Source organism: Heloderma suspectum, chromosome 1 (genome assembly GCF_057233095.1).
Source record: "Heloderma suspectum isolate Gila_16-S chromosome 1, 16-S_ref, whole genome shotgun sequence".
Lineage (NCBI taxonomy): Eukaryota > Metazoa > Chordata > Lepidosauria > Squamata > Helodermatidae > Heloderma > Heloderma suspectum.
In genome coordinates, this window is record NC_139458.1 from 243,449,071 (window position 1) to 243,466,797 (window position 17,727).

Sequence of the window (17,727 nt, forward strand, 5' to 3'; positions counted from 1 at the left end):
GAATCCAAGTCAAAGCATCCCTGTCAGATGGCTGTCCAGCCTCGTCTTGAATGCCTCTGGTGTGGGAGAGCCCACCACTTCCCCAGAAAATTGGTTCCATTGTCCTATTGCTCTAACGGTCAGGAGGTTTTTCTGCTTGCCTGCTGCTGGTCTGTTTTCTTCCGCTGCCTCTGCTATTTTGCAATCAACACTTTGCTTTCCAGCAAGACATTACTGCTGAAGAAGGAATGCAGCTTCTCCCAGGAGCACGATTCAACCCCTTACCTCTGCTGCTTTCTCCTGCAGCCATCTCAGCCAATGGGCTACTGCCTTAGGGCAGCCACTTACTGCTTTGGACTTTGCCGATGCAGTCACCATGCACTGGCAGTGGTGTGGCAAATCTATGATCGGGATGTATGATGAAAGAATCCAATGGATTTTTAATTGGGGATCCAGTGCTCGTTATTCTCTTAGTAAATCCACTGAAAGTGTGCATCTGATTCCCTTAGCTAACTGAAGAATTGTAACCACGGCTCTCTTTTATCAAATGGAAGAGAATTAAGAATGAATGTATTCCTTTTGCACTTGCACTTTTACAATCAACAAAAGGCTCTGAGGCAAACAGATGACATTTAATGAATGTAAAATAGTATATTAAATTTTCTTGAAGTTATTTCCTAATTTTAAAAAAAGCAATGGAAGTGCTATGCTTTTAACTGCAGAGAAAAATATATGTTAATAACTACAATCTGGTTCATGCACAACTCGAAGTAGTTATAAAGTTAATATCAGCTTACTAAAGAATACTTAGTATTAATGTAGCATAGAATACATCTCAATTACTGTTTTATGCAGAAAAGAAATCTAAGGTGAAGTTAGAATTTGTGAATGTGTGAATCTATGAATACTTTGCAATATTTAAATGTTTAGCCTGGAAATGTTCAAAACATTTCCTAAAGTAGAATAATATATATGGAAAAATAAAATGGACATAGGCATTGATATATTGTTCTGACTGCCTTTGGAAAAGTCTTCTACATTTTATATAATACTACTTTGGAAATATTCTGTTTGTTACACAGTAATTAGAAATATAAAATTCTAACCAAGAAAAAATGGGGATATTCCTTTACGTGCCAAATTTCCATCCAGTTTAGTTAAAAGCAGCTATCTCAAGATCAATCTTGTGATGCTACTCTGTATATTATTTAATTTCTGTTTTGCATTTACAGGTGGCTTGGCATTTTTGTCCAAATACTGGCTCTTCACAATTGAACAGTGATATCAGAGATGGGCAGTCCATCTTCTTATCCACATACATGCATGGGTTGGCTGAAAGGAATCAAACGAAAACCAAGTTAGTTGTGTGAGAGAGAAAGACACAGTTTTACAACACTTTATTACACTCCCTTCTGGTTTGTACAGTGTATTATTTCAGTCTTGCAGCAATCGGGCTGGTTTAGCCTTATTGATCCAAAATATTTGTTGGCCTCATTCTGAGCATTCTGCCCTGGAGGGCAGGAACTCTTGCCATTGTCACTCATGTCTCCTGAAAAGCTTAGGCTTATTTCTGAAACACGTTTCACTTGGAGCCATCCTTGAAAGAATTCAAAAGCTATTGCTGGTACAGAATAGTGTGGCCCATTTATCAGTCAGTGCAAAGCATAGGTCCCATATCCAGTTATGGCTCAACTCCACTGGATTTCGGCCTGGCTCTGGGTTCAATTAAAGGTGCTGGTGGTTGTTATTACCTACAGAGGCCTACTTTACGGAATGCTTTTTCTCACAATGCTCTACCTGATTATTAAGATCCATTCAAGAGGCTTTCCTTAACAGGGGAGCTCACAAGGCCAAATCAAGATATAGCTTTAGATGGCTTATAGCCCATCGCATGGATGTTCCCTGAAGGGGAACTAGCTTTGCAAGATATCCCGGAAAGATTTACTGCCCATCTATCACTGATAGCTTACAGAAAGATTATTATCTGGGGGAATTGCTTCATATCATCAGAACTTACTGCAAAGTTTATCCTCGCAGTTGTTAGGGCAGTCTTCACATGGTGGACCTTCTTCATAAGGTGATTGCACCTTTTCTATTATGTTTCCCCTGAAACCACAGAGCAGTGCAATACATGTATCATCAAGGTACAGTTCATAAAAGAAAGTAATATACCATGCATAATGACTTTAATAGTTTACTTAGCTAGATCATTTTGATCAAGCTAATGAAAACTTTCCAATTATTTTTTAAGAAGGCAACACATCACTTGTAGGAAATAATTTTCATGTATATAATTTAGCAAAGTTTACCCATTACATCAACTGAGGTCCTAGGATTTTGGACTACACCACTTAAGGTTTCAGGTGGGGAGTTGAATATAGAAAACTAGCTTGTGGGAGAAAGGTCTATTACATGCAGGGAGTCTTTGATGTGGGGGGACATTAAAAAAGCAGTTGGGGCAGTAATATCTAAGGGCTGGGGTATGGATATTGTATATCATTGTTCCCCCAGAGCCTTCATCATGAGGGATGGAGAATTTCATTCAGTTCATTTTTGATAAGAACTTAACAAACTTTGCAAATTTCTTCATAAAGGGGATAGAAAAAACTTGAGAGTAAACCGATTTGAATGTGGGAGAAAGCAACACTGACAGATTTGTCCATCCACACAGAGAATGCTTATTCCTTAAAAGTCTGTTTTTGAATCTCTCTGTGTGTATTCAGCCATGTTTGAGGTGCCAAATTAGGGTTGCCATTTCCTTTTTCTGCCAGGCTCCTCAACTTTAACAGCACCATACCAGACAGGTACAGCACGGCTCTCTCCATGCTGGGAATAGCTCCACATACTGAATTTGGCCAATGCAAATGGGTGAGAATTGTGTTGGGTTCTGAACTTTAATGTAAGACTTTACACATGAAGTATCTTGCAAGCTAGTAACAGCAGACTTTTGAGGATTCCTTCTGTCCTCCCCCAGGGCCAGAAAGTAAGAGGCCTGTCACCACTCAGAGCAGTTTCACTGGCTGACATGACACAGAAGCAATGGTGGTGGAAAAGTAAGATTTCTTTGCCACCATAACCACTACTGAGTAGGCCCTAAAACAGGGTCTAGCACATGCTTGACTGGATTCATTTTAAGTGATTTCTGTGATTTCTGTAAAGTGATTTCTGTCATCACTTAATCTGTTGTCCCTGTCATTTTATTGCCCCAATCTTCCCATAATACCAGGAGACCCATTGAACCCTACAAGTGAAAGGACCAATCACATATCAATTACCTGAGCCTTTTAACCTATTCCAGAGGTGTTGTCAAGGCTAGGACTTCAACAGGACTATCAGCCTTACAACAAGAAACTCCAAAAAAATGGGTTGGAATTCCTTTGGATCCATCAGATTCCAGAGGTGGCCCATTTTAATAAGTCCACCACCACTGCAAAGGTTAGAAATTCCAGTAACCCAGGGCAGAGTGAAGTCACTCCTGGGTGTGACTTCAGGAAGTCCAGGGACATCCCACCCACCACCCACCCCCACAAACATCCCTGGCAGGATATACTCTGCAGGCTGCCGCACAGGCTGCGTGGTGCCCCTCCCCAAGCACACACACACACACAGACCCCTAGAAAAATAGCTGCTTTGCCACCAAAATTAGGCAGCAAACTGCTCTGTAGTGCCACAGAGTGCTACAAGGGTTAAATTTCACTTGTTTCTAATCTAAATTTAATCTCTTTGTTGTTCTGTAGCAGCTGCAGCACCTAAAGGGTCAAATTTATCTTGCAAACAAGCTACATTTGACCCTTTGATTGCACTATAGCCACTATGGATATCGTATTAGGGGACGGGTAAATTTGGGGAGGGCAGCTGTGGGTGGCAGGGGCCTCAACAGTGTTGCCCACCCCTGCCCTAAATCCTACCAAGTAGTGACCAGTCCATCATAAAGAATCATAGAATCATAGAAAAGTAGGGTTGGAAGGGGCCTACAAGGCCATCGAGTCCAACCCCCTGTTCAATGCAGGAATCCAAGTCAGAGCATCCCTGACAGATGGCTGTCCAGAATCATCTTGAATGCCTCCAGTGTGGGAGAGCCCACCTAGGTCATTGGTTCCATTGTCATATTGCTCTAACAGTCAGGAAGTTTTTCCTGATGTTCAGCTGGAATCTGGCTTCCTGTAACTTGAGCCCATTATTCCGTGTCCTGCACTCAGGGATGATTGAGAAGAGATCCTGGCCTTCTTCTCTGTGACAACCTTTCAAGTACTTGAAGAGTGCTATCATATCTCCCCTCAGTCTTCTATTCTCAAGGCTAAACATGCCCAGTTCTTTCAGTCTCTCTTCATAGGGCTTTGTTTCCAGTCCTCTGATCATCTTTGTTGCCCTTCTCTGAACCCGCTCCAGTTTGTCTGCATCCTTCTTCAAGTGTGGTGCCCAGAACTGGACACAGTACTCCAGATGAGGCCTAACCAGTGCTAAGTAGAGGAGAACTAGTACTCCACGGGATTTGGAAGCTATGCTTCTATTAATGCAGCCCAAAATAGCATTTGCCTTTTTTGCAGCCACATCACATTGTTGGCTCATATTCAGCTTGTGGTCGACAACAATTCCAAGATCTTTCTCGCTTGTAGTGTTGTTGAGCCATGTATCCCCCATCTTGTAACTGTGCATTTGGTTTCTCTTTCCTAGGTGCAGAACTTGGCATTTATCCCTATTAAATGTCATTCTGTTCTTTTCTGCCCAGCGCTCCAGTCTATCCAGATCACTTTGAATTTTGTTTCTGTCTTCCAAGTTATTAGCTATCCCGCCCAATGTTGTGTCATCTGCAAATTTGATCAGCATTCCCTGCACCTCCTCCTCCAACTCATTAATAAAAATGTTGAAGAGCACTGGGCCCAGGACTGAGCCCTGCGGTACCCCACTCATTACCTCGCCCCAGTTTGAGAAGGTCCCATTGATAAGCAGTCTCTGAGTCCGATTCTGTAGCCAACTGTGGATCCACTGATCGTTGTTTCATCTAGCCCACTTTGAGCTAGTTTGCTCATCAGGATATCATGGGGCACTTTGTTGAAAGCTTTGCTGAAGTTGAGGTATATGATGTCTACAGCATTCCCACGGTCCACAAGGAAGGTTACTTGATCCAAAAATGAGATCAGATTTGTCTGGCAGGACTTGTTTTTGATAAATCCATGTTGGCTTCAAGTAATCACGACATTGTTTTCAAGGTGCTTCCAGATGGATTGCTTTATTATCTGCTCCAGAATTTTCCCAGGGATTGATGTCAGACTGACTGGTCTGTAGTTCCCAGGTTTCTCCTTTTTACCCTTTTTGAAGATAGGGACAACATTAGCCCTCCTCCAGTCATCTGGCCCTTCACCCGTCCTCCATGATTTCTCAAAGAGAATAGACAGCGGTTCTGAGAGTTCTGCCAGTTCCTTTATTACTCTAGGATGCAGTTCATCTGGCCCTGGAGATTTGAACTCATTCAAAGGAATTAGGTGTTCCTTGACCATATGCCTATCGATCTCAAGCTGCAATCCTGCCCCTCCAGCCTGCACTTCGCCTTTGCCAGGGGGGTCATTGACCCTGTTTTGGGAGAAGACTGAGCCAAAGTAGGAATTGAGCACCTCTGCCTTTTCTTTGTCATTTGTTATCATTTTGCCATCCTTATTTAATAGCTGAACCACCATTTCTTTCCTCTGCCTTTTACTATGCACGTAGCTGAAGAAAGCCTTTTTGTTGTTTTTAGCATCCCTCGCTAACCTCAGCTCATTCTCAGCTTTAGCCTTCCTGACGCCATCCCTGCAATCCCTGTACTCTTCCTTTGTTACTTGGCCTTCTTTCCACTTCCTATATGTGTCCTTTTTTGTTTTCAGGTCATCCCTAAGCTTTTTGTGAAGCCACATTGGCTTCTTCTGTTGTCTTCCACCTTTTCTTCTTGTTGGAATTGTTCGTGATTGTGCCTTTAGAATTTCATTTTTTAAAAGCTCCCACCCATCTTGGACTCCTTTTCTCGTTAGCATCGCTTGCCATGGGACCTTACTGATCATTGTTCTGAGTTTATTAACATCAGCTTTCCTAAAATCCAGGGTACGTGTTTGACTACACTCGGCTTTTGCATCCCTTAGAACCAAGAACTCAAGTGCAACATGGTTGCTTTCCCCCAGAGTTCCTGTAACTGCTACTTTATCCACTATGTCATCTCTGTTGGTTAGGATCAAGTCAAGGATAGCCGATCTTCTAGTTCCTTCCTCTACTTTCTGTAGGAGGACGTTATCCGCCACACAAGTCAGGAATTTCCTGGAGGGGCCATGTTTTGTGGAATTTGTCTCCCAACAAATATCGGGGAAATTGAAGTCCCCCATTACTACTACGTCATGCTTCCATGGCTATTTGCTTTTCAAAAGTTTCATCCTCATCTTCTCCTTGGTTGGGTGGCCGGTAGTAGACTCCGACCACCAGGTTCCTTTTATTCTTTGCTCCATTTATTTTGATCCAGATGCTCTCGATGGGGCTACCAAGCTCATCCTCCTGTATTTCTGTGCAGAAATATGTATTTTTCACATACAGTGCAACCCCACCTCCCTTTCTGTTCCTCCTGTTCTTTTTGAACAAGTTATATCCTTCAATTGCTGTATTCCAGTCATGAGAGTCATCCCACCAAGTCTCAGTTATACCTATCAAGTCATAATTTCCCTCCTGTATTAAGAGTTCAAGTTCGTTCTGTTTGTTTCCCATACTCTGGGCATTAGTATATAGACATCGAAGACCATGTGTTTCATAGTCTGGCTTTCTTCCTACATGTGTCTGAAGACTATTATTGGGCGCTATCAGAGCTGTTCTCTCCGTTGCAGTGCATGCGCCTACATCCATTGTTACCCCCAACATTACATCTCCCTTCCCCATAGGATTCAGTTTAAAGCCCTTCTGATGAAGTTCTTCATGCTGTGGCCAAACACATTCTTCCCATCCTTTGTGAGATGCAACCCGTCCCTTGCCAACAGCCCATCTTCCAGGAAGTATAGCCCGTGGTCCCAGAATCCAAATCTCTCTCATCGGCACCACCTTCGTAGCCAGTCATTCACCCAGAGTATTTTTCGTTCCCTTTCTATCCCTCTTCTAACTACTGGAAGGATGGATGAGAAAACTATCTGGGCCCCAAAGTTCTTGAGTTTCCTTCCAAAAGCTTCAAAGTCTGACGTGATTTCTTTGTAGCTCCGCTTGGCGGTATCATTTATTCCCACATGGATGAGAAGAAAGGGATACCTGTCAGTGGGCTTTATGAGTGCCTCAAGTTTGTCTGCCAAGAAACCGCCTCAAGTTCCCTGACTCCAGTTCACCATCATCCCATCCAGTACAAACGACCAAGTGAAGAGTGCAACCTGCCAGATGTGTGGAGCCTGATAATAATTGAGACAGGACAGACCTATGACTGTCATGAAAACTATGTAACCCTGAACTTCTACAGACAAGGGGGACTAGGCATAGATGTTCCCTCCTCTCAAGAACAACCAGCCCGAGAGACCACCTCAGCCACCTCAGACAGGAGATGAGTGGACAGCGGATTGAGCAGTCCACCAACAGAATCCCAATTTAGTCTTGTGAGACCACCATCAGCTACACAGACTCAAAATTGAGTGATGGTCAAACAGGGCACCTGGCACAATAGAGTACTGCAAGTCCACTGTCCTGCCTACTGGACCTAGGTTGTTGCTGGGCCTAGGTTGAAAAGAATGAGTACACAAAGCTGTGAGAAGTTATCTCTTCCCACTTCACCCCAGAAATCTCTCAGTGATACAAGTCAGGTCAGCTTAATCATCTAATTTCAGGACAAAAACAGGAGGGAGGAAATTTAAACCCTCCTCTCCCGAAGAGCCATGGTCCCAATCCAAATCAGCGCCATGCAGGAGAGTTGGAAAAACAATAGAGTTGAGGAGAATGTTTAGTTTGGCCCTCAGAGAGGTTGGGCAGAGAGTTCTTTTATTAGCTAGGGCAAAGAGTTTGTAATGGTGTGTTTGTGGGGTCAAATGTTGCTGGAGGGGGGCAGGAAAGAATGAAGAGGATGGCCTGTATGCCTTGATCTAGTGTTTTGATCTAATGATTAGCTGTGATCTAATGATTAAACGAATGTTTAGCTTGGCCCTGAGAGCCTTCACAACAGAATCCCAAAAAAAGTCTAGGCATGCATAAGATACTAGAGATGCCCCTTTCACCAAGGGCTTCTCTATATTAAGCAAAAATCCTGCATCCTTACTGGGACTTTCTTCTTCTGTAGTCTTTCCAGGCTTACGATGGGCTCCTTTAGATGGTGAACACATGACTTGGAATTGAAAACTGCCCTTTTCAGCAATGCTGTATATGTTCAGTGAAACAGCACCATGTAGTGGCTGACTTATAGTGCTACAGCAGCATTTCACACTGCCAGTATGGTGCCATTAAGCATTTATTAAGCTTATCTCTAATTTTTTTGAAAGTGGGATAAAGGGGGGAAAACACAGGAGACGTCCTGGAGGTTGACAACGTCATGTAAAGGCCTTGCAAACTTCCATGAGTGACAAATCACGAACATGAAATAAATCACTCGTGTAGAGAACCTCCTGGTTTCTCCTGCAACCAGGCTGTTCTCTCACCATGTCTGTGGTCATTGTGAACATGTAGAACATGTACATAACCTTGAGAACATGTACGTAAGAAGAATATGCTTTTCAGAAGGATACTTACGCAGGGCAGTAATGGCAGACAAACAAGAAAGGGAAGGCATTTTGTGGGCAGTAGGCAAGTGCACATCCAACCTGGTGTGATTTATACCAAATGAGCTATGGACATAAGAGTAACACATTAAAATTATTTTTAGCACAGAGTCCAAGTCCTTGTAATAGACAATCATAGAAAGGTAAATTATTTAAGCAAAATTACATATGTCTAGTTCAGTCAGCCTTAGGGAAGCAAGATTCTTCATGACCCATATATTGAAGATTTTGTGCAAAATCCTGGTCTGTTTTGTGCATTCCATGTGACAATCCTTGCTTCCCAGCAAGTGAACCTCTGTGGTATTTGTGCTGCTCACATTCATACTTTGTGTTATTTGCCTCATATGCTGTGAGGCTTCTGACATGCTGGGAGATAGGCAACTTCTCTGAGATGCCTCTGGAATTGTGAAGTGGAACATCCTCAGCTATGTTACATTTCTGGAGCTATTTCTGGAGTAAGCCCAGAAAACAATGCATTCTCAGATCTGTTTTGGAAATGCTTCCACAGTAGCCAGAACCTGTGGAACCGGTCTGAATCTAGCTGTGGTGGAAATCTGCCCCATCCCTATTATCCAGATAGTCAGGCTTTGACAAATTCGCTCATCACACTCGACAGAACACACATAAGCACCAACCTCTGGTAAGCATGCCGAGAGACCAGCTTTCTTCCCAACTTTGAAGCTACAAAAGTAAGTGGCAATTGCCTGGCAGTTATGCAGTGAACCTCCTAGGGATGGACAAAAGTCCCTTACCTGGTCCTGCAGCTTGCTTCGCGGTGGGGGGGAGGCGCTTTGGTTCTCCCCCCGAAGTTCAGGCTGGGGGGGAGGCGCCCCGCCTCGCCCGGCCGAAATTCAGGCCGGGGAGAAGCGCCCCGTCTCCCCGGCTGCGAAATACAAAAGTAAAGTTAAAAACACACACACACACACGTGATAGGCTACGTAACGATTTACGTAGCCTATCACGGCTAGATTTCCAAAGTCAGCCGTGATAGGCTACGTAAATCATTACATAGCCTATCACGTGTGTGTGTGTGTGTTTTTAACTTTACTTTGTAATGGCGGTGGCGGCAGCCGGTCGGAAGTCCGGCCGCCACCCCCGCCCAACCGCCGCCGGGACCCGCTGCTGAGAGGGACATTCGAGGGAGGTAAGTCCCAGCCCTGGGGGGGCGGGGGGGCAGAGAATTTCACCGCCAATTTCGGGGGCCAAATGCGTTGGCATTCGGCCTCCCCGAGATTCGTGGAGAAATTCTCCGCCATCCCTAGAACCTCCCCAGCTCCAGACCTGAGAGGAGGGATGGGGGTTGTTTGGCAACTGCACGGCCAAGGCACATGGAAAACCTTGGATGCAGAGGACCAAACTGCAAAACCCCTCCACCTGCCGGCTTTTCCTGCTCTGAAGCAGAAAAGGCAGGTGGGGAAGTCTAATTCAGCAAAATAACAAAGCAAAAATAGTCCTTATCAATATATATATTGTCCACAAAAGCCAACGTTAAAGAGAAGGGTATATCTCCAAACAACATAGTTTAATGCAAATAAATACAAATGTAACAATGATACTTAAATCAATATAAAATATTAACACCTGAGTATATAAAACCTAAAAGCTATACCACAATAGACCAAACACATTTTGACATCAGTCTTCATCAGTGGCCTAGAACAACCCTTGGCCTAAACCCTAGATAATTTTTATTTTATTTTATTAGCAGGCTAAATAAATCCATCCATGCAACTTAAAAGTATGTTCAGCCTAGGTAAGCAGCCGCTTAATAACATGATCATCAAAAAAGTTAGCAAGGTCTTGAAACTATTTCAGGAAAGCGAAGGAGAAATACATTTTTTTATATTTTTCAGCTACATTATTTAGCTCTTGCTAAGGATTTTGATGGTCATATTATTAAGCAACTGCTGTGCTGCCTTAGGATGAATATACATTACAACGCTTCATACACATAAGCTAATAGAAGAGTCACTTAAATAGTGTCAAAAGAGCAAGTATTCTGTACATTATTTCCATAATTTATTCATTTTATTCTTAAAATATTGTACTACATGCTACATACTTCCTATTCATACCTGGGTGTAACTATAAATGTCCTTTTGGGGGTCAATTGCCCCAACACCATACTCAAAGTTAGATCTTTTTCTCTGCCACACTTGGATTACCTCTGACCAGGAGGCAGAATAAGACGATTGCAATATATTGTCAGTACAGGTGATACCTGCAATAAGAAAAAAGAGAGTTGTGTCTAAGAGTGCATACTCCAAATCACTTAGTACAGCTTCATGAAAATTAACCACTAAAATTTACCCAATAATTTGGGTCACTAAATTGACCCATGAATTTCCACCAGAATGGACATAGCTTAATATGTTTACAGGATAGTTACATATTTGATTAAATACCGTAAAAATATGCAATTTTAATAAAACTGAAAAAATAAGTGTGGAATACCACAGTCTTCTCAATCATCCCAAAGTCTTTGTAGTCACTGGGCAGATCACAGGAAGCTGGTTACTTTCTCAATGAGTTAAGGCCAAACTAGATGTTACATCCTCTCAGAAGATATTTTATATTAATGGAAAGAAGCCAATCAAACCTCCAGTTTTAGCAGATGCATGAGAGGGTTAGGCCATGTCAACTTTTGCCCTTGGGCCATTTTTCTACTCAACACGCCCACCCCCAACAACCTCCTAATCTATCTGGCTACTGACCCAGGTTTTGCTACATAATGTATGAAACAGCCCTAATCTCTTCATGTCACTTACCATCCACAGTTCGCTCTGCACTGGGACCGGTTTTTGCTATACATTTTAAAGCCCATTTTTCAGCACTCTCTTTGGCTTTCTCACTCCATGTCTTAGCAAAGCAAAACAAAAAGAAAACAAACAAGTATTACATTGGGCCCCTTCAGACATCATGATAAAAGAGGCGTCGTGATAAACAGCAATCCTCAGGTTCATAACGCTCTCCTCCCTACTCTCTCCTCCTCTAGCGTAGCCATGAGGAGATCAGAAGTTTTCACTTCTGTTTTTTTATTAACCACAGCATGTTATTTCATTCAAATCCAACAAACTGTAATTAATTTTAACTGTGGTTTGAAAGAAGCCAACTTCAAATCATGGGTTATGAAGCTATAAACAAATCAAAGCTATAGTATAATTTGGTGGGTCATGACAGAGCCATTACTGGTTTGCAGCTCAAGGCATGAGGCCAATTAATTGATATAACTCAGTGGTAGAGAGCAAGCTTTGCATGCCAAAGGCCCCCGGTTCAATCCATGGCTTCGCCAGGTGGGCAGGGAGAGACTCCTGCCTAGGAGCCGCCAGTCAGGACTGAGTTAGACGAGCCAGTGGTCTGACTTGTGCATGACAGCTTCTTCCATCCGTAAATTGTCACTTCAGGCATATTCTCACGGAAAGGTAGGATATAAATGTAACACATAAATAAGCAAAGTAAATGGTACTGCGCTGAGAGACGTTGTGATGCTGGCGGTGGAGGAACTCCTATAGATGCCGAAACCACCGACAGCGATTGGTGCAGCTTCCTGCCTGTCACAGGAGGGCATCCCAAAGGGCCTCTGGCTGTTACTGGTGGAGCTGCCCTCTTCCTTAGTGTGACTGATTGTCATTGGCCAGTGTGGTCAAATCCTGGATCCTCAAGGGGGGCACAAGAGGCTGGTATCGCAAACAGCCTTGGCAAAGACAGCTAAACCTAGCAGCGCCCTAGGAAACAGTGAGGCAGGACAGCGGAGGTCCAGCATCCGTGGGGCCTCTGCCAAGGCCCCTCCCTAGAAGGGCCCCGCGCAGGCTGCTGCTGCTCCCTCTTCCTCCTTGGCCATCGCAGCCCTCCCCCCTCCCCTCCCCACAGCAGCCAGTGCGCAGCATGCAAGCCACCCCCTCTGACACCCCCCCTCTCTCCCCAGCACCTCCCAGCAGCAGCTGAGGGTGAGCACAGGAGCTGCCACCGCCTGCCCGGATGCCCCCATCCCCTGCCGCTGGAAGGGGCAACGGTGCACCAGCAGCAGGCAGCAGCGACCCACACACTCCGCAGCAGCTGCTCCTGGGAAGGGGAGGGGAGGGGGCAGCCGATGGAGGTGGAAGAGCAGGAGAGTGACAGCCCAATTCGGTGTGAATAGGGAGGCCCCCTAACATCTCTGGAGCCCTGGTCATGGGCTTGAGAAAGTAGCTGGTCAAGGAAAGTTGGAGCTGAACTAGGAATGAGGATTGGCATAGTCACTGGTCCACTAGCAGGGAAAGGGGCCTGGAGAAAGATAACCAGGAGAGGGAATGGGTAGGTAAGTGCAGTGAGCAATTTGCAGGAGCTGCAGAGGTGTGGAAGGCTGTTGATTTGGAGTTCTTTAAAGAAACTTTTCAGAAACATTTGTCTCGAGAACCTTGCATTTTGGCCGCACATGTTCTAGGTGGCTACGTGGGGGCGGAGAGGGGGGAGGTGTCCTGCAACACCACACAGAAGTCTTTCAAACAAGCAATATCAGTGAATTGTCTCTTACCATTTTCAGCATATTGCTGGCAGTTGGCTGCACCCCTCTCCTGATGGCATTGTGTTTGTCAAGAATTTCCTTCTGTTTTTGTGAATCAATTTCACTCAGTCTGTCTGACCTATTCTAAAGTTTAAAAAGGTTATTCCAGAGATTTCTTTGATTTGAAAAATCCACTTCTTTAAATTTAGTATGAGCCTAATGTACAGTGTTTATATTAATATCCCATTAGGCTACCACAGGATGCTACGATCTTCACATGTGTACAATCACCATGTAACCTAACCTGAAATCAGATTCATCATATGATTTCCCTCTCTTTCACAACCATTTTGCCCAGCCTCAAAGAATAATCGTATATTACCCATATAATGAGAGACTGAGGGGAACTGAGCTCTCTATTGCCTTTGTTGAGTGGTGAGGATCTCATAGCACTTAGGAGCACAACTAATTCCCCACTACTCCTTTTTGAACTGAAGCAGGGCTGAGGAGAAGAGAGACAGGCTACCCCTTTCTACAATGGCTGAGCTAGAAATGCTCACTTCATGTAGTGTTGGTATTTAAGAGCAATAAAAAGTGTTTCTTATTTTTCATAATCAACACACTTGTCGACATATTCACATTTATTTACTTATTTAAGATATTTCTATATTGCCTTTCTGAAACGCATCATGGTGGTGTACAAAAAATAAAACAATAATCAGATAAAAACATAATAAACCTAAAAAAAAAAAACATTAAAATTCAGAAAAACAAATTGAAAAGCCAAGCTGACCCCCTTCCTGAATGCAGAGAGAGTGGGGACCAGTCATAGCTACAGCAGGAGTGTGTTCCAGAGTTTGGGAGACACAAGAGAAAGCCCTTTCGCATGTGCCCAACAAGTGGGCCTCTGCAAGCGGGGGTGACTTCAGAAGGGCCTCTCCTGCTGATCTTAATAACTGATCAGGTTCATATCAAGATATAGTTGTGTAAATGTGATCCTCACCACCACTGCCACTTGAAGCTCCAGAGACAGTGAGCACAATCCTTTCAAGAACAGGTTGAATCCCAATCCCATAGCTAATGACCAACAGCATCTTCATCTTGTCTGAATTTAATCTCAGCTTCTCCACCCTCATGCAGCCCATTATTGAACTGAGGCAACATTCAAGGGTGTCAACCACTTCCTTAGAGTCTGGTAAGAAAGACCAATAAAGCTGAGTGTCATTAGAATATTGATGGCATCTCGCTCCAAAGGATGACTTCTCCCAGTGGTTTCATGTCGATGTTAAACATCACAGGGGACAGGACAGAACATTGTGGATGCCTATAAGCCAATGGCCATGGTGCTGAACACTAGTTGCCCAACACCACCTTCTGGATACAAACAAAGGTTAGTGAGACTTACCTTTGTGGAAGCCATGTTGATTCTTTTTCATCAAGACTTGTCCTTCTACATGCTTAATAATTTTATATTTAATAATGCTTCCCATCAATTTACCCAGAACAGATGTTAAGCTAACTGGATCCCTTTTTAAAACTTGTGTTACGTTGCCTTTTTCACAGCAGACACACAGGGCCGATCTACATTGTGCCCGCCATCGCAATGAATTCGGTGTCCTGTCGGGTTAAACGCTCTCTCATTAAAACGTGATTATCCACACTCTCCCATTTTTCCTGTTGCGGTGCTTCATCGAATGCGCGAGCTCGGTTCACACTCGAGCACTGTGCTGTTTTCTTGCTCTTAAAGATGGAGGCTCTCATTGGAGAATCAGAAACTCTTCCTGTTTCTGCTGATTCCACACCCACCACGCTCACAGCAATCGACGGCCCCATGTCATCTTCCGGCTACTGATCACACAGCTTCCTCAGCACTCAATGTTTCCTCAGCAACAAGCAAAGGGCTGGATGTGTGCACGCTTGTCTGATCTCACAAGCTAAGCAGGGTCGGCCCCGGTCAGTAGTTGGATGGGCGACCACCTGGGAATCAGGCTTCCTGCACTGAGCAGGGGGTTGTTCTATCCCATCAAATGAGACTAGGTTTTTGAAAAATTCAAAGATTTGAAGCTTCAAATCTTCGGAGATCATGCCTGAATTAGAAAAAAAAAATCATGGAGAAGCCATGATTCTTCAAAGATAACGCCTTAAATAAATAAAAAAAAAATCCAAAGTGGGGGATAGGAGGGGGTAAAACTTAGTCTTATTTGAAGGGATAGAACAACCCCCTGCTTAATGCAGGAAGCCTGATTCCCAGACGGTCACCCATCCGACTACTGACCGAGGCCGGTCTTGCTTAGCTTCCAAGATCAGACAAGCGCGCGCACATCCAGCCCTTTGCTTGTTGCTGAGGAAACATTGAGTGCTGAGGAAGCTATGCCATTAGTAGTTGGAAGACAACATGGGGCCGTTGAGAGCTGTGATTGGACAGGAGGGAAATACAAACACCGCCATATATGGACAGGCAGGGGAGGGGACTATGACCAGATACAGTAGCAAAGGCAGAAAATCAGAGCACATTAAGGAGAAATACCGGGATATCAGGGTATCGAAAGCAGGAGCATGGAAGCGGGAAATTCCAGTTCCAATTTGAGGCGGCTACTGCGTAGTGTGAAAGATGGGTGGTGAAACCTCATTGGAAGTGAAAAAACCCGTAAGTCTAGATCGGCCCACACTGAGTCAACATTTTCATTAACTGTTTTCATTTCTGCCACAATCCCAAGATCTCTTTCTTGGTCAGTCATTGCCAGCTCAGTTTGCAGTTAGCCATCATTGGCCTTGAAAAGTTTGGTAAAGGTCATTTTTTTTAAAAAAAGAAAAGAAATAAAAACAGTTGGATTCCAGATTGTACAATGAGTTTTCAGTGTTGGAAGACTTACTGAACACCCTGTATACATAAAGAATTAGATTACTTGAAAAGTAATAAAATGCTTGTTAATACTGCTTGAAGTCGTATATTTTTATGATCTCTCAATGAAACAGTCTCTTGGGCAGAAGTGCCCTCTAATTTCAGTCTTATGACATTTTGCCTCTGCCTTAGTTTATCACCATGTCCTTTTAACTAGCTATTTTCTGTCAACTCAGTGTTTGCAAGTCAGTAATAAACAAGATTAGACCTTTGCCAACCTGCAGCATCTCTCTCCATCTCTAAGGGTACAATCCTATGTGTGTTTGGTCAGAAAAATGTCCTACAACATTTTGGGGAATGCTGGGAGTTGTAGGACTTTTTTCTGTCTAAACACGCATAAGATTGCACCCCAAGAATCTGAAAAAAACAGGGGTGTGGTGCTCTGGGGTCGCACTGGTGCATCGCTCCTGCACTTTTATTAGAGCCAGCTCCCAGCCAGGTCTCAGTCTGCTGCTGCTGCTGTGGGGCAGACATTGTGGGAGGAGGAGGGATCAGATTCCTGCATTGCGCAGGGGGTTGGACTCGGTGGTCTTATGGGCCCCTTCCAACCCTACTATTCTATGATTCAGAGGAAGGGAGTGCAAGTGACTGGCAGCTGCCACTTGCCTACCACGCAGAGCCAGCCAGACAAAGGGGGCGAGAGAGGGAGCCTGAGTGAGCTTTGCAGCCTCCTCGTGGTGCCCCCTATTCTCCTCCACAGCTCTCGGCTTCTCTGCCTTCCACCCCCTGAGCAGCCGCCCAACTCAACCATCCCCAGCCAGCCCCTCAGCTTCCTGACCCTTTTCCCACCCTGATGCCCATCTCCGCTCTGTGCCTGCATGCCCAGTGCTGCCCTCATCGTACTGCAGCACTGGCCACCCATTCAGTGCTGCTACTGCTGGCCATGGCAGGAGCGGGGGGGGGGCTACCGCCGCCATTGTCTGTTGCTCATGCTTATGCATGGAGTTTGCTGTGTGTGGGAGAGGGAGTCTAGTGGGCTTGATGTGCAGACATTAGCAGGGGATCATGTTTTAGCACCATGCAGTGAAAAGTTTTCACCTGCTGTCTGTTTGTACATCAAGTTTGTCCTTCAAGGCCTGGGGTTGAATCCTACCCCTCTGGTTGACAGTAAGATCCTAGGTTTGTTTACTCTGAAGTAAGTCCCAATGTGTTCCGTGGAGTTTATGTTGGAGGGATTAGGGCTATGAGTCACTTAACCTGAACTTGAAGGGTTACTATGAGTAAGGTGGGAGGGAATGAGAGCCCTCTTCTGCCTTTTCCTTGTCTCCTCCATCTACTTTCCTATCTTCTTCCTTCTTCCTCCTGCAAGTGATGCTGACCTCAGCCAGCTTATCTTGAGATGTAAGTTTGTTATATCTCCAGTAAAAGTCTGTTCCTAACTCACCACTCGAGCGTGTTTTGTCTACATCCATGGCTACTGACGGGGGGCTGATTCGGACTTCAGTTTACTCCCCTAGTGAGTGTAGTTATGCTTGTAGCCTTGTAGGGCAATCCTACTTGTCTATCCAGAAGTAAATCCCATTATGTTCAATGGGATTTACTCCCAAATAAGTGTGTATAGGATTGCAGCCTTAAAGGAGTTGTGGGTTACACAGACTAAGTTCCATTTATTTTAATGGGGCATTGCG

General features: G+C 44.4%; 1 protein-coding gene across 2 annotated transcripts in view; it reads right to left on the minus strand.

Moving 5' to 3' along the window:
* Positions 1–591: 591 nt before the first annotated feature.
* LOC146358886 (cysteine-rich venom protein DIS2-like) overlaps positions 592–17,727 on the minus strand; it is a 50,809-nt gene continuing 33,673 nt past the window's right edge. For both annotated transcript variants that reach the window (XM_084822595.1, XM_084822586.1), the window contains exons 3-8: positions 13,228–13,341; positions 11,483–11,573; positions 10,790–10,935; positions 8,686–8,780; positions 1,997–2,085; positions 592–1,311 (exon numbers count right to left, since the gene is read on the minus strand). In XM_084822595.1, coding sequence (XP_084678721.1) covers positions 1,184–1,311; positions 1,997–2,085; positions 8,686–8,780; positions 10,790–10,935; positions 11,483–11,573; positions 13,228–13,341 — 663 coding nt within the window. In that variant the 3' untranslated portion in view covers positions 592–1,183. The remainder of the gene's footprint in view (positions 1,312–1,996; positions 2,086–8,685; positions 8,781–10,789; positions 10,936–11,482; positions 11,574–13,227; positions 13,342–17,727) is intronic.